The 15,931-nt window shown below is 47.8% G+C and overlaps 1 protein-coding gene across 4 annotated transcripts; it reads left to right on the plus strand.

Moving 5' to 3' along the window:
- Positions 1-3,536: 3,536 nt before the first annotated feature.
- On the plus strand, positions 3,537-14,628 carry LOC113930951 (nuclear RNA export factor 2-like). 4 transcript variants are annotated; one of them, XM_035725647.1, is made up of 20 exons: positions 3,537-3,657; positions 5,315-5,468; positions 5,756-5,839; positions 5,957-6,061; positions 6,178-6,258; positions 6,379-6,448; positions 6,596-6,684; positions 6,805-6,912; positions 7,090-7,199; positions 8,874-8,910; positions 9,272-9,394; positions 9,481-9,536; positions 9,676-9,783; positions 9,904-9,962; positions 10,073-10,188; positions 10,281-10,323; positions 10,907-10,979; positions 11,536-11,718; positions 14,177-14,237; positions 14,376-14,628. In XM_035725647.1, the coding sequence occupies exons 1-20, from the start codon at positions 3,620-3,622 to the stop codon at positions 14,418-14,420; spliced, it is 1,743 nt and encodes a 580-aa protein (XP_035581540.1). In that variant the 5' UTR covers positions 3,537-3,619; the 3' UTR covers positions 14,421-14,628. The 4 variants fall into 4 exon arrangements, with proteins under 4 accessions (XP_035581540.1, XP_035581542.1, XP_035581541.1 ...); XM_035725649.1 differs by having other exon boundaries at positions 9,326-9,394; XM_035725648.1 differs by having other exon boundaries at positions 5,996-6,061.
- Positions 14,629-15,931: the final 1,303 nt, after the last annotated feature.

Genomic DNA, 15,931 nt, shown 5'->3' on the forward strand with positions numbered 1-15,931 from the left:
ATCCTTCCCCTAATCCTTCCCACAGCCTGTTTCGGTCTGTGATCTTTTAATTTTGGTTCCCTTAAACAGTGTATCAGGTTATTTCCCACCAGGGCTGCTCTGTTTAACCCTCGCCACTTTATAAAGTATGTGAATAGCTGACACTGCAACCTGCCCTCATCCACCCATCTGTTCTCCTCCTTGTAACAACAAGTGCAATTAACACACATTCATCTCTTACTAAGCCCCAGCCCTTGTGCTAAGTTCCTGACCTAGGAATGACTAACTTATTTGTAGTGCTTGTTAGGTCACAGGCGTTTCTCCGGAGGCTTTGCCTGTATTGCCAGGTATTCGCTCAATTCTCACAATTTTCTCATGAGGTAGAAACTATCACTATCCTCAGTTTAAGGGAAAAAAATAAGGTGAGTCACCATGAAGTCCAAGTTACTTGCCCTGGACCACAGAATTTAGCACAAGGATGCAAACCCTGGTTGCTCTGACCTCAAATCTGATGCCCTTAACTACAATGATGTGTGACTCTGTGTTAGGGCTGAAAGGAGCACTGGGACAGTGGGCAATGATGGATGTGGTGTCTGGGACCAACATGACCCGAACTCCAGCCCTCTGTCCAAGAGAGAGACCCATTGTTGCACACTGTTCCCCATACAGTCTCTCCTTTCTCAGACTGTGTGGGAACTGTTTCTCTAGTGTTCAACTTGAAGATAGGTAACAGAGACAGACAAGATATACGTGGACAGAAAGGAAGGCTTCCAGTGGGGTGTGTACCGCCAGGACGCATCCAGGTCCTCAGAGGCTTCGGCTACTTGTGTTTCATTCTCTTCCCAATGATCACCCTCATCTTTCTGGCCCATACGTCCATCCCTTGGCCCTTTTAGTCTGTATGTCAGGTACCCATGCCCCCTTCCTTCCCATCTATCCTTGACTCAAGGGACAATCATTTCTACCCCTCTTCTGTCAATATCAGCCACCCTCTGGCCCCATTGTCTTTCTGTGTCAAAGAGCCTGTAAAGAAGAATGAAATCATGCCATGTGCGATGACATGGATGGAGCTAGGGAGTATAAGGCTGAGCAAAATAAGTCAGTCAGAGAAAGACAAATACCATATGATTTCACTTATGTGTGGAATTTAGGAAACAAAAGCTATAAGCAAAGGAAGAAATGAGAGGGAGAGACAGAGAGAGCGCACAACAGAGAGAGAGAGGGAGAGAGAGAGAGCACGCGAGCGCACAACAGAGAGAGAGAGAAAGAGAGAGAGAGAGAAAGGAACAGACCCTTAACTATAGAGAACAACCTGATGGTTACCAGAGGGGAGGTGTGTAGGCGGGGATGGGTGAGATAAGTAATGGGGATTAAGGTGTGCACTTGTCGTGATGAGCACTGGGTGATGTATGGAACTGTTGAATTACTATATGGCACACCTGAAACTAATATAACACTGTATGTTAACTACACTGGAATTAAAATGAAAACTTTCAGAAAAGTACAAACTTCCAGTCATGAGAGAAATAAGTGTGAGGGATGTGATGTACAACATGATGACCATAGTGAATACTGCTTTATGGTATATTTGAAAGGTGTTAAGAGAGTAAATCCTAAGAGTTCTAATCACAAGGAAACAATCTTTTATGTCTTTTTCATTTACTTTACTTTTTGCATCTATATGAGATGATGGACGTTAACTAAACTAATTGTGGTAATCATTTATGTAAGTAGAATCATTATACTGTATTCCTTAAACACACACAGTGCGATATGTCAATTATACCTCAATAAAAATGGAGTAAAAAAAGGGGGGGGGAAGACCCTGTAATACACAGCCATATAATTATAGGTATATATTTTGGCAGAAAATATTTTGTGTGATAAATTTTAAAAGTGAAACGTCTGGGTCAAAGCATAAGAATGACTTTTGAATGGTTAAACATACTGTAGGAAATTAGACTCTCCCGCACTGTTAGTGGAGAAGTACACTGGTGTAAATATCCTTAGGAACTTGTCTCTTATAGTTTAAAATACTTATGTGCTGCTTCTGGGAAGCTGTAGAGCACAGACTCAAATCTCGGAACTGCCCTCAATCCCAAGCCATGCTCCACTGGGTAATTTCGCCTCCGCCATTAGGAATACCTCGTATAGAGAATTCTAATACTTTAAATTTGAAAAATCAATTCAAATAGTAAAGTGCCAAGAGGTAAAAAATAATAATAATAATAATTAAATAAAGGGCATATTAAAAACAAGAAGCAAAAATTGGGTGCACATAGCACATATTGCATGAAATGAAAATGTACATTAGGGTCCAGTTTTGTGTGGCAATGTACTTTCCAACATGATTTGAAATAATGTATCCGTAATCTAATTATACAAATGTAAAAGAGATAATATTAGCACGTGTCCATGCACACACACATGCGCATGCACACACTGTTGCTTTCCTCTGGAGACAAGTACGATAGTGGCTGTCACAAAGCTGAGCACCCACAAACAAGCATGTAGGTCCAGAACATTCTTCCTACGCATACCAGACACCCAGGAAGCTCTATCTGCTGGATTTAAGGAAAGCCTCTCCTCATTTCTGCCACCAGTTTGCAAAAGCCTCCCTTCCTCAGATCAGAAAAGCCGTAGTTTTAGCATTAGTCAAGAGGGGTGTAATTAGCTCCAATTCTAACTGTACGCTAGTGAAAAATACTAATTTTGCCAAAGACAAATCCAACACATGCTAGTTTCACAAGCAGGTTATGAAACAGTTCTGCAGCCCATTTTTTTTCTAGATTAAGTAGACGTGGGTACAAATGGTTGAGATGTATGGATTCTCAAAAGTGGCTTTGTTGATCCCAAATCTACATTGCCTACAATTCATTTAACAAATACTAATTAGGCCCCATTATATGCCAGACACTGCAAGCTCAAAGTGACTCCTGATCTGCAGACACTGTGATCGAAACAGATTTCTTCATCTAGTTCAAGACCGGTGTCTCTACTTGGTCCAAGGCACCTGGATCCGCCCAAGCAGGAGTCACTAACTCCAGCTCACAAAACAGCATCCCTGGTCTGCTCACAGAAATCTGTCCTTGAGACCTGAAAGTCCACCATTAAAGGAGAATAAGCACACTAGCTAGAGGAACACTTAGGATGTGGAGGCAGACCAATAGGTGAGGACACAATTTCTGTTCCTCCACTGACTTGGCTGAGCAGTCCTGGGACATGTACCTAACGCATGTGAGCCTAACAGTCATGATCTGAAAGGGGGCTGCGGATACAGATGTTTTCGGACTTCAGTGAGGAGGTCAAAGAACTCTAGTGAGTCTGCCCAACACTGAGCTAATGTTGCTTGCTGCTGGGCAAGTGGTGTTTTACTTCTCACCCTGTTCTTTCCCTACCATACCAGGGATGCCATTGCCATCTACTCAACGACATAGCAATGATGTAGGCAGAATTCCAAACCGACACAGGAGGTACCATGTGAACACACATGATGTCATAAAGGACACTCACGACTGTTGCTTAGCGGGAGGATCAGTTAATACTGTGGTAGAGACTGAGGGGGGACCCAGGCAGCCTGGGCGAGAGGCACCAGCTGATTTCCGATGCTCCTGTTGTTGCCTTTGATTTTGGCAGAACGATGGTGAGACAGGGATCGTGCCGAGATGCAACCCCTCAGTAAGTGGATATGCGTGTGTGCACACACACGTGTGTGCGTGGTCTCTCTGGCTTTTTAATCTCATGCCCACCCTCGTGTGAGACTCCCAAAACAAGGCTATGCTTGAGATCGCTCCTGTCTGAATCACCTTGATGAGGGAGGCCCCTGGCCCTGTTTAGGCACCCAACTCACCTGGTCGGTCTGGGGAATGCCGTAGCTGTTAGCTGGCTCACTTTTAACACTTCCCCCTTGACAACGCTATTTCTGAAGTAATGTCAGTTCTCAAAGGTGACTCTGAAGCCCCCATACACCATACATTGGTCACGGGCCGTTATTCCTCCTTTTAATATTCGAGTTTTTCTTCTAATATTCACCAAACTAGGTCACCTCCTGGACCATCAAACAAACCCCAGCGAATTTTAAATCACACGGAGCACGTTCTCTGACCCTAATGGACCCATGTTAGAAATCAATAATAGAACGAAAAAGGAAGAATTCCTACACACTTGGAAATGCTAGTTGACATATCATCCCGGTTTGTCATTCAGATCCTCGTTATAGAGGAGCCGAGGTTAGCAAGAGTTGTCCCCTCAGCTGAAAGGCATTTCAGGCGGGGCAAAAAGAAAGCTCACTCTGGATATTTCAAACTGAGTATTGTTGACCGCAAGGCTGGAGGGAGGGGGACAGCTTAGGAGGCTGTTACATCAGTCCCACCTGACATTAAAGCTTGAACTACACCAGCAAAGGAAGTACAGCTTGCTGATTGTTAGTGGGATCAGTTTGGTGGCTGATTGTATCTGGGAAGCATGAGAGAGATTGCCTCCCTGGTACTGGTGTGGTTTTGAGACAGGCCTGAGAGAAGGTACAATTCAGAACTCTTCGCGGTCTATGGCTGGTTTCCAGTCTAATCCATGGAGGCACACATCTCTTGTTCTGCTTTGTTCTGTTTTTGTTTTTATAAATCTGCTTCCTTCTTTAAAAGGTTCAATACAGTTTTCTCCTCCTCCTACTCCTCCTCCTCCTCCTCCTCCCTCCTCCTCCTCCTCCTCCTCCCCCAAGATTCCTACCCTGATAGTGCCATCTGTCAAATAAGGCCCTCCTATCTGGACAAGCAGAGGAGTTTCCTTTCCAGGGTTTGGGAGATTGGACCCTTAGGGCAGGTTGACACTTTGCTTGCCCTACCATGGTGTTAGCCTAAGATGTGGTGCACGGTAAGTGGACCACTGATGTGTCTGTAAACTTGTATATTTGTTCCCCTTTTTGAGAATACAACGATGGTGGTAGCTCACCTCAAGGAAGAAAGAGAGTTTGGAGTTCTTTCCGAGGTAATTTTGGCAAGAGGAACCCTCGTTATGAACGTGGTGGATATGAGCCTCAGCCTTCACACCTCCAGGAGGATGATGGAAATGTGCTGAGGGGAGATGTCCAGGAGGACCCCCAAGTAAGACAGTCAGTGACCAGGCAGACTGGTTTGCATGCAGCAGCCCCTGGGACTAGGCGACTCTTTCACTCTCCCTGGTCTTCTTTTCCTTCACTGGAAAACTGAAGAATGCCGGAAGTGGAATGATGGCTAAGCAATCCCAATTGTTGTCCTGGTGACAGAGAGGTGAGGGTGTATAGAAGAAGACTTTTGTAGCATTTATGGCGACCCTCCTCCTCTCCACTTCCCCTCCACAGCACTCCCTATAGCACCCGGCGTGACAAGAGGAGAGTGAAAAGGCAAAGGGAGGGCCATATCCATATTACTGTGTGGAGAGAGAGAAAAACTCTGAGGAGAGAAATGGGGGAGAACACACAAGATGGAACCCCAGGGAGCTGGTTCAAGATCACCGTGAGTGTCTTGGCAGGGTCTGCATTAGATAGAATATCCTGGAACCTTATAGAAAGGAAGACCACATTAAACATCCTTATGTCAATTATTTGGAGGAGATCTTTCCAATGGGGAGGGTCTAGGGAATCCACGTTTGGCACAAAAAAAATAAGAAATAATGCCAGTGGTCCCTTCTTTCGAAGCCCTGTACAGCTCAGTAGAAGGTCAGCCAAGATGGCTGTTGGGTCTGTTTTCCCTCTAATTCTATGTTGTCTCTCCTCACTCCCATCCCTTCTCTTCACCCTTAGATTCCCTATGGGAGAAAGTATGATAAGACATGGCTAATGAATTCAATCCAGAGCCATTGCAGTGTCCCCTTCACTCCAGTGGATGTAAGAGAGGATGGTGAAGCCAGATGAGTGGGCACAGGGAAGTGGGGGCGGGGGGGGGAGCCCACTGAGCAGGAAGACTCTCTCCTCCAAAATTATTGCTGCCTCCCCCTCCTGCAGTTTCACTACGTGAAAAACCAGGCTCGGTTCTTTGTCCAGGATGCTGGCACTGCCTCCGCATTGAAGGATGTCAGCTACAAGATTTGGGATGAGAAGAACCGAAAGGTGTGTGTTGAGGGCATTACCTCTACCTAGTCCCGGGGCAGGAGGACAGGGCAGGGGCTGGTCGTCTTCTTTGGGATGAAAGTTCTTGGTGCTGACCCCACGTCTCTTTCCTGCAGATATCTATCTTTGTCAATCCTTCTACTGTACCCTACTCTGTGCGGTATAAGTTGGAGCCAGAAGAAATGGAGCAGCTAAAGGTAATGCAGACTCAGGGTCCATTGTGTGCCCACACCCAGACCCACCTCTTCTTCCTCCAGCCCCGGATTTCCCTATCCCCACCAGAGCCTCCCAGTGGCTTTCTCCATCTGTCTCTGCAGCTGACCATAAACAAACGCTATGACGTCTCCCAGCAAGCTCTTGACCTCCAGAGTCTCCGCTTTGACCCAGGTACCCTTGACAGCAGTAATTCTAGGGCAGGTGAGGGCACAGGGATCTGCCTGGGAGGGAGACTGAGGGATGGTGATGTGGGGAGGGGTTGGTGCTGGCCCTGGACCCCTCTCAGCCTTCTGATTGCCTCCTCTCGGCTTCCTGAAGACTTGGTGGGCCATGATATAGATATGATCCTGAATCGAAGAAACTGCATGGCTGCCACCTTGCAGATCATTGAAGAGAATCATCCCGAGGTGAGGCCTTAGGCCCAGTGCTGTTATTGATGGTAGGGGGTGGAACTCATGGGGTGGAGGACAGATTTGTCTCTGAGGCCCTAGATAGTAACTGTCACTCTAACTCTTCTTCACCAACAGCTCTTGTCCTTGAACTTGAGCAACAACAAACTGTACGGGCTGGATGGCCTGTCTGACATTATACAGATGGTCCCCACAGTCAGGATCCTGAACCTCTCCAAAAATGAGGTGAGAAGAGGGAGCCAGATCAAAGTTGGGGTTGACGGTGGGTGGTAGTGCTCATCAGAGTGATGACAGGAGGCAGGAGAAGGTACCTGTGTGGAAACGTGGGGGCTGGGGGCGCAGGGGCCTGTGTGTCTCTCTTTCCCTGGGACTCCTTTCCACTTTCTTCCCCATATTGCTCAGCTGAACTTGGTGTGGGAGTTAAACAAGATGAAAGGGCTGGATCTTGAAGAGCTTTGGCTAGAAGGGAACCCCTTGTGTGACACCTTTCCAGACCAGCCCACCTACATAAGGTCAGTGTGAACACCTCTCACACGTCCTGGGAACCTTTGGTCCCGGCAGCCTGAACTGTGTCCCTGAGGATGCATGTGTGCAGGAAGCTGCAACCCTGGTCCTCCAGAATGGCCATAGGCCCCAGCTTCTCCTCTCTCCGTGTCCCTCACCTATAAGGAGTTTCCTTCCTCTGACTGTTCACCTTGTTCTCCTGGTCTGGGGTCTGTTTCCACCTCTCTGCATTCAGTGTTCTTCAGCATGCCCTGCAAGAGTGTGCTCCAGGAAAGCAGGGCTCCTCCTCCTCCCCGGGACCAGGAGTGACCAGCCTTGAGCCAGATGCTTGTGCCCTGGACTGAGAAGGGTCCTCCAGCCCAGGGCCTCATGCTGAGACAGGCTTTCCCACTCCCTGCTGAGATGGACATTCTCTTCCCTTGTTCTGAGAGGGGACCTCCTGCCCTTGCCCCAAAAGGGTTGCCCTCTCTCATCTCAGGCTGCCATGGTGGCTTTCCTGCCCCATGCTGAGGGCCAGGGTCCTGGGGGCCTGCCATCATGACAGCCATTCCTCTGACCCAATGCCAAGGGCAAGGCCCTCCTTGGGAGAAACCAGGGTTCCCTGAGTCAAGGGGCTAGGAATGGGTGGCTGCCAGTGAGCAGAGGGCTTCCTGAGGCAGGAATGGAGGCAGGTGGCAGAGGTGCTTGAGAGGACAGGAGGACAGGCCTCTCAGAGGCACGGACCCCTCCCCTCCCTCCGCACGTCACAGCATCCTGACTGGTCCTTCAGAGGAGCCCTGGGTAGTCCAGCACAGGTATGATTGCTCAGGCAAGGAACCGACTGAGACAGGAACAGGTGCCCAGGGGCCATCAGGAGGGAAGGCGGTGATCATAAGAGGGGGCCACAGACCCTCAGCCCCATGCTGACCTGGGGCTTGACCCTCTACTCCCTCTGGGGAAGGTCTCCTGCCCCCGTGGCTGCCTCATTTCCCATGCCTGGCTCAGACTGAGTTCACACGGGTGACAAAGTTTCAGCCAGCATGCGATGGGCCCCCAGCCCAACACCTGCATGTTTTCCATTCTTACCTTGGGTGCCAGGGCCAGTTAGGGCAGACGAAGGAAAGGACTGCAGCCAGGGAGCCATTTACCCCTTCTTCTCTCTTCCTCCTGATCCCCACCACCATGGTAGAGCTTCTTTCCCTTCCTTTTGCTTTGCCTTCTTTCCTCCTTTGTCTCTGGTTCCCCTATGTCTCTCCCACCTCTCCCCTCCTACCTTCACTCCCTCTTCTGCCTTCATCCGCCTCCCTCTCCATCCCTGCCTCCTGGGCCTTGCCTCACTCACCTCCCTGCCCTAGCATCCTGGGCCATCCCTGGGGGGGTATCATGGTCCTGCAGCATGCCGGACCCCTAATGAGGTAGCAGAGTGCTGGGCTCCCACCCCAGTCCCTCTTCTCTCTGGAGTCTTCAGTGAGGACTTGGAGGAAGGAAGGGAGGCAGGAAGGGGGAGGCAGCCCTGGAGCCTGGATTCCAAATGTTGCATCTTGTGGCACTGTAGAAGGGTGTCAGGGCAGTCCCGGGCGGGGGTGGGGGGCGGTGGAGCTACCCAGTGGAAAGGAGAGGGAGGGAAGGGAGGGAAAGGGTAGGAGGGAGGCTTCGCAACCCTGACCTAACAGTCACTTCTTTCTATTTTGGGTTTTGGACAGTGCCATCAAGGATTGTTTTCCTAAGTTGTTACGCCTGGTAAGTGACTACATTCATCACTGTCTCTTACTAACATTGATCACCACCACACCTGCCCTCAAGCCCTTTGGGTCTTGCCTAGATTCCAGGTTTGCCTCAGACATTTATCCATTTTAGGAGACCAGGACTCCCGAAAAAGACATGAATATGTTCTCTGGAAAAATACACACACACACACACACACACACACACAACACACACACACACACACACACACACACACAAGTTGCATATAATAGTAGATACTTTCAAGATGTCATGATGAAGACACCCTCTGTAATCTTGCCCATGTAATTTCCAGTGCCCTTTCCTACCTAACCTCTGACCCTCACCCTCTCTCGGGCTCATCTTTTCCCCTGAGCATCCAGGGCCACCTCCCTGGTCTCCACTGCCGACTTCTTCTTCCCTTCTCCAGGATGGCCAGGAGTTATCACCACCAGTTATCACTGATACTGACACACCCTGCTTGATAAAGCCCTGCAAGGTGAGGGAAAATTGATCAAACAGCATTTGGGCTATTACAAGGGAGGCTTTATCAGCCACATAGTCTCAAATGTCTTTTGGTTCCAGGAAAGCTACAAAGGATCTGATGCCCTGAAGAGTCTAGTCCTGCAATTCCTGCAGCAGTAAGTACTCCTGGGAATCTGGGGAAGGGGTTGGCTGGGATGGGTGAGGCCACCCAAGCTCAGGACTGCCGACTGGGTCTTGAAATCTCATTTGGGGTCCAGACCACAGAGATAGACGGTCCTCATTGCTCTCCCACAGGTACTATTTGATCTACGATTCTGGAGACCGTCGGGGTCTCCTCGATGCCTACCATGAAGAGGCCTGCTTCTCCCTGGCCATTCCCTCCAGCCCCGAGGACCCAGCCCTGTGAGTAGCAAAGATCCAACTCTGCTCCTGGGCCCTGTGGCTCCCCAGTGGACACAGGGAAGCTCCTGGAAATACCCACACTGGCCAGACCGCCACCTCCTGTTCCTCTTTCTCTGCTAGAAGCAGCTTGTGCGAGTACTTCAAGGAAAGCAGGAATATGAAGAAGCCCAAGGAACCCTGTGCGTGTGTGATGGGGAAGACTGGGCAGGGAAAGGGGGTGTGCAGGGGTAATTATAGGGCCCAGGGTGTGGCAACTCCCAACCTTCGCTTGCTTCTCCTCCCCGCATAGCCCTGTGTGTTCAGCCGCTGAAGCATACAAAACATAACATCGTGGGCTCCCTCTGTGTGCTGCCCAAAACACAGCATGACCTCAGCTCCTTCTTGGTGGACATGTGGTTCCAGACGGTGAGCACGTGCTTCCTCCCAAGGGCAGCTCCAGAAAGCCACGGGTGGGTAGGAAGTTTAGGTGGCTTAGCACCTGGGCCCTTCCCTTTCAGGAGAAGGTGCTCTGCTTCTCTGTTAACGGGGTGTTCAAGGAAGGTGAGCGTGCATTGGGCCCCTCCCCAGACGCCCCACTGCTCCCTCCCCACTGGCTGAGCTCCCTCTCAGAACTGTCCCAGCTTCCCTGATCCCTTTCCCTCTCTTCCTATTCCGGCTGTGTTCTCCTGCCTCCACTCTGTCCCCAAACCATCCTGGTCTGAACCGGCTCTATGCCTGTCTACCCCACACAGCTTGGGCATTAGGGACACAGTCTGTTTCCCTAATGAGTTTCATGGCTGTCATCCCAAATCCTTATTCTGACAACTACCTGGGGTGGTTACTTAACCTCTAAGTTTCCTCGTTTGCAAAATGGGGCTACTAACACCCACCTCTCGGGCAGCTGTGAAAAATGAATCAAATGAACTTGTGAAGTGGTTGTCACACCACCTGTCACATAGTAGAGGCCTTGTCACTGGGAGCCTTTTGTTTCTACTGTTGCCATCCCCATACCAGACACCCCGACTCCCAGTGAACAATTGTCCCCTTCGGCATGAGTATCAAAGTCAGACCCTGACTGGGAACACCGTGTTGGGCATGTGAAGCATGTGCAACTCTAATGGGGTATTGTTGTTCGTTGTTAAAGTGGAGGGAAAGTCTCAGGGCTCTGTTCGTGCCTTCACCCGGACCTTCATCGCTACCCCTGCCAGCAATTCCAGGTGAGTGCTACGTTGTAGGTGGGAATGCTCGTCCCAGCCTGGGCTCAGGGGTGTGGGAACGTGGTGGCGAAGACATCTTGGTTTTCTCAGTATTGTGGGAAGCCAACAGGTAGATCCACGGAGCGGTCCGGTCTGGTGGTTAAGAACGTGGACTCTGGAGTTAGAGCACCAGGTTCTCTTCTTGACCCCAGCACTCAACTGAGTGTGTGTGATCTTGGCTAAGTCACATGACCTCTCTGTGACTCATTGTCTTCCTTGGAAAATGGGGATTAGACTGTCCATTCCCTTGAGCTGTTGTAAGGGATAAATGCGGGTGTAAAATCATCCCTGGGTTGCAGGTTAAGTACACATCTAGTGAGGCTGGTAGACAGTCCCTGCACAGGTGGGCTCTGTGGGAGGGGTGGAGGCACCAGCCAGGGAATCTGGGGGCGGGGGGGCAGGCACAGTAGAGGTATGGAAGGAATCTGGTTGCTGAGTGGGAGTGGGAGCAGGATCATTGTTGGGGATGTGGAGTTGTACATTCATCCACTTGTCGGAGGGCCCGTTTTCCCTTCAGTCTATGCATCGTGAATGATGAGCTGTTTGTGAGAGATGCCACCCCCACGGAGACTCAGAGTGCATTCTCCAACCAAGAGCCTACACTGACCCCCAGCTCCGTGCCCACCCTCTCCCAGGAGCAGCAGAAAATGGTGCATGCTTTCTCCACTCAGTCTGGGATGAAACTCGAGTGGTCTCAGAAGTGAGTGCTGGGTGTACATGGGAAGAAGGGTGAGCTGGGACAGCGACTTGGGTGGGGGAGCGTGAATCAAAGAAACTCACAGGAAATTTGGAAAAATAACATTTTGGACAGTTTGCTTCCAAAAAAAAAAAAAAAAGAGGAAAGAAAGTGGGCCCATGGAAAAGGTATCATACTATTATATATGTGAAGGATTTAAAAAATAGTATAATGCTCGATGACATTGTCTTATATATAGAAAATCTGAGAGAACCCACCAAAAAGCTACTAGAACTAATAAACTCAGCAGGGTTACAGGATAAACGACCAATATACAAAACTCATTTGCATTTCTATGTACTTGCAATGAGCAGTCCCAAAATGAAATTAAAACAACAAGCCCATTTACAATAACATCAAAGTAGTGAAATATTTGGAAACAAATGTAACAAAAGAAGCACAAATCTTATACTCTGAAATCCATACAACGTTGTCGAAAAAAATTAAATAAATGGAAAGACATCCCATTTCCAGGGGTTGGAATATTGCTAAACGGCTTAATATTGTTAAGATGGCAGTAATACCTAGAGCAATCTACAGATTCAACACGATCCCTGTCAAAATCCTTCTCTGCAAAAATTGAAAAGGTTATCCCAAACTTCATATGTAAGTGCACCAAAACTATCTCAAAAGAAAAGGACAAAGTTAGAGGACTCACACTCCCTAATCTCAAAACTTGCTACAGAGGTACAGTAATCAGGACTGTGTGGTGCTGGCTTGTGGACAGTGCATGAATCAATGGAGTAGAACTGAGAGTCCACAAATAAACCCTCACAATTATGGTCAATTGATTGTCAATGAGAGTGCTGAGAAAAATCTGTTGGGAAAAGAAATAGTCTTTTCAGCAAGTGGTACTGGGACAACAGGATATCCACATGCAAAACAATGAATTTTGACCCCAGATTCACATCATGTACACACGTAGACTATAAATGGATCAAAGATCTAAAGGTTAAGAGCGAAAACTATAAAGATCTTAGAAGAAAACAGGTGTAAGTTTTCATTAATTAGGCAAGTGTTCCTTATATATGACACCAAAAGCACAAGCAACCGAAGAAAAACAGATAAATTGGGCTTCATCAAAATTAAAAGCTGTTATGCACCAACGGACACTATCAAAAGAGTGAAAATCCCGCCAAAGGGATGGGAGAAAATATTTGCACATCACATACCTGACAAGAATATATGAAGAACCCTTGCAGCTCAACAGCAAAAGGACAAACAACCCCATTTTAAAAAGCGGAAGGGGGCTCTGAATAGACATTTCTCCAAAGAAGATATACAAGGGACCAAGGAGCACATTTAAAACTTCTCAGCACCATTAGTCATTAAGGAAATGCAGATTAAACCCACAATGAGTTACTACTTCACACCCCCTGGGATGGCTTTAATCAATAAAATGAATGATAACAAGTGTTGGTGCAGACGTGGAGCAACTGGAGTTCTTATGTATTATTGATGAGAATATAAAATGGAACAGTGGTTGGGGAAAACATTTTGGCAGTTCCCCAAAATGTTAAACATGGAGTTACCCTATGACCCCGTAATTCCACGCCCAAGTATCTAAGGAAAACATATGTTCACTCTAAAACTTGTACAGGAATGTTCATAGCAGCATTGTTCATAATAGCCAAAAAGTGGAAACAACCCAAATGTCCTTTAGCTGATGAATGGATAAACAAATCTGGTACGTCCACATGGTAGAATATTATTCAGTCATAAAAAGAATACAGTTCTGATATATGCCGTGCCATGGATGAACCTTGAAAACATGCTGAGTGAAAGGAGCAAGCCTCAAAAGGTCACATATTGTATGATTCCATTTATATGAAATGCCCAGCATAGGCAAATCCACACGGACCAAATGCAGATTAGTGTTTTCCAGGGTCTGGGGAAAGGGGAGGAATAGGGAGTCATCTCTAATGTTTAAGGAGGTTTTTTTTTTTTTTTTTTGGTTGTTGTTGTTGTTCGTTTTGTTTTGTTTTTTAGGCGATAAAATTACATGGGAATTAGATAATGGTGATGGTTGTGCAATCTTGTGACTATACTAAGAAAACACTGAACTGCACACTTTCAAATGGTATGTGCATAAAAAAATAATAAAATGGCGTGTGCATTATATCTCAATAAAAATGATTAGAAACCTGTACTCTTAAATTTTTCCATTTATTTTCTTGAACGTCTCTCTTTATCAATGTATATTAAGTTCCCTTGTTCTTTTGGAGAGCTTTATTTTCTGTTTTGAATTCTAGTGGGCATGAATGCCAGTGATAGGCATTTTCACTAGGTCTTTCTTCATCATTGCACATAGCGTTCATACCGGTGCATGCATCCCAGCAAAAATGTGGCACAGATTTAGCATCGCGTGGTCAGCATGTCTGTACTGTGGTACTAATGGAGATAACCTGTTCTCCCACTCCAGGTGCCTTCAGGACAACGAGTGGAACTACACCAGAGCTGGCCAGGTCTTCACTATGCTCAAGGTGAGGTGTAGGAGTCATTAAGCGGGCTACAGATGGGCATTTCTGGGCCTTCGGGAAGGCCAAGAAGGCGGAGGCTGGGTTGCCTGGGAATGAAACTCCAGATCTGGGTCTTCTGATGTCCCAACTCCTTCCCTCCAGAATGAGGGCAAGATCCCAGAGGAGGCCTTCAAGCAAATCACCTAAAAGGAGCCTTGGGTGTCCACGCCATCATTGTTTCTCTTTTGTCCAACCTAAGGCCATGCCCATGACTGGGGATGGAGGCCTGGCTGACCAAGAAATCAAAATGACCTTGCAAGCCAGGTAACATAACCACCTGAAGGATCAGTTGTTCCATGTATTTTCCCCACACACGATTGCTGTTTATTTTCATAATAAAGAGTTATGTTGCACGTTGTATGTTGTGTGTCCTGGATTGCTCTTCTCCTGCCCCAACCATGAGCCAGTGAGTCCGGGCCTAAAAGGCCCTGTCCCCTCCCCGACATTATTCACCCTGGCGGTCCCCGGCAGGGACACAGGCTTGACTCCATAGGTAGTATGTCAATAAGTTCTGGTGAGAAGGTACACACATTGCTTCCAGGGATTGGCCTTTGGAAACGGTGTGACTCAGTCAGACGCTCTACCCGGAGGCCTGCAAAAGGAGGCATGTAACCTGGAACAATACGGGCTTTGCAAGGGCTGCCTACTGGCTAGTGAGGGCAGTGGAAGGAAGGACGATGACGACTCACATATATTTACTTCTTATTCCTAATCATTGGAATGCATTCGAAGGCATACTGTCAACAGTTTTATGACTTGCACACAAGTGAATGGGCCCCTTCACACCTCTCCCCATGCTTGCATTTGTCTTCTCATCCATCCACTGTACTGCCCCCTCCCCCTCTCTGAAGGTGCACTCTGGGAGGGCTCTCACTTTAGCACCTGAGAGTGAGGGAGAGCCAGCCGGTTTGCCCAGTGCATTTCTCAGAGAGCTGACAAGGGTGCTCCGTGTCCATGTATGTGCTTGAGGAGGTTCAGACATTTAGTTTCACTTCCAGACAAACAACAATAGCACGGAATCTCACATTATGGTCGGTTCTGTGGGACCTTTCTCAATGAGCAGCAATTGGCAGTCCAGAATCGCAGGCAACAGTTGAAAGGGACACTTGTGCAATTTATTTTCCACACTTCTGTAATGTTTGGACTTTAGACCACAAGCAGGCATAATTCTCTCTTTTTTTTTTTTAGAGATTTTATTTATTTATTCATGAGAGACAGACAGACAGAGACAGAGAGAGAGAGAGAGAGAGAGGCAGAGGCAGAAGGAGAAGCAGGCTCCCCGTGGAGCAGGGAGCCCGACGCAAGACTCGATCCCAGGACCCTGGGATCATGACCTGAGCCGAAGGCAGACGCTTAACTGACTGAGACACCCAGGCGTCCCTGGCGGGCATAATTCTTGAAATTAAAAAAGAGCAGTACCAAGTTTCTCATTACCACCCTATAAATGATGGCACAGGTGAGGTACCACCAGTTTACAAATTATGCCTCTATTGGCAGGTCTCACATAAGTCATTTCCTACCACTTGCCATTTTTCAGTTCCTCATGTACATTTACACAAGGAATCCATATGGGGGTGTGTGAATTTCTTAGAAATATGAACTAAAGGAATAATTGCCGTTCCACAAGGAGTAATTCCATGCTATTCCATGTAGTGCCT

This window comes from Zalophus californianus, chromosome X (genome assembly GCF_009762305.2).
Source record: "Zalophus californianus isolate mZalCal1 chromosome X, mZalCal1.pri.v2, whole genome shotgun sequence".
Lineage (NCBI taxonomy): Eukaryota > Metazoa > Chordata > Mammalia > Carnivora > Otariidae > Zalophus > Zalophus californianus.

Excerpts from the sequence above, each read along its gene's own strand:
- LOC113930951 (XM_035725647.1), top strand. The coding sequence starts at position 3,620 with ATGGTGAGACAGGGATCGTGCCGAGATGCAACCCCTCA. Across the intron at positions 3,658-5,314 it reads TGCCGAGATGCAACCCCTCA|CACTCCCTATAGCACCCGGC; the intron begins GTAAGTGGATAT and ends TCCCCTCCACAG. Across the intron at positions 6,685-6,804 it reads TTGAAGAGAATCATCCCGAG|CTCTTGTCCTTGAACTTGAG; the intron begins GTGAGGCCTTAG and ends CTTCACCAACAG.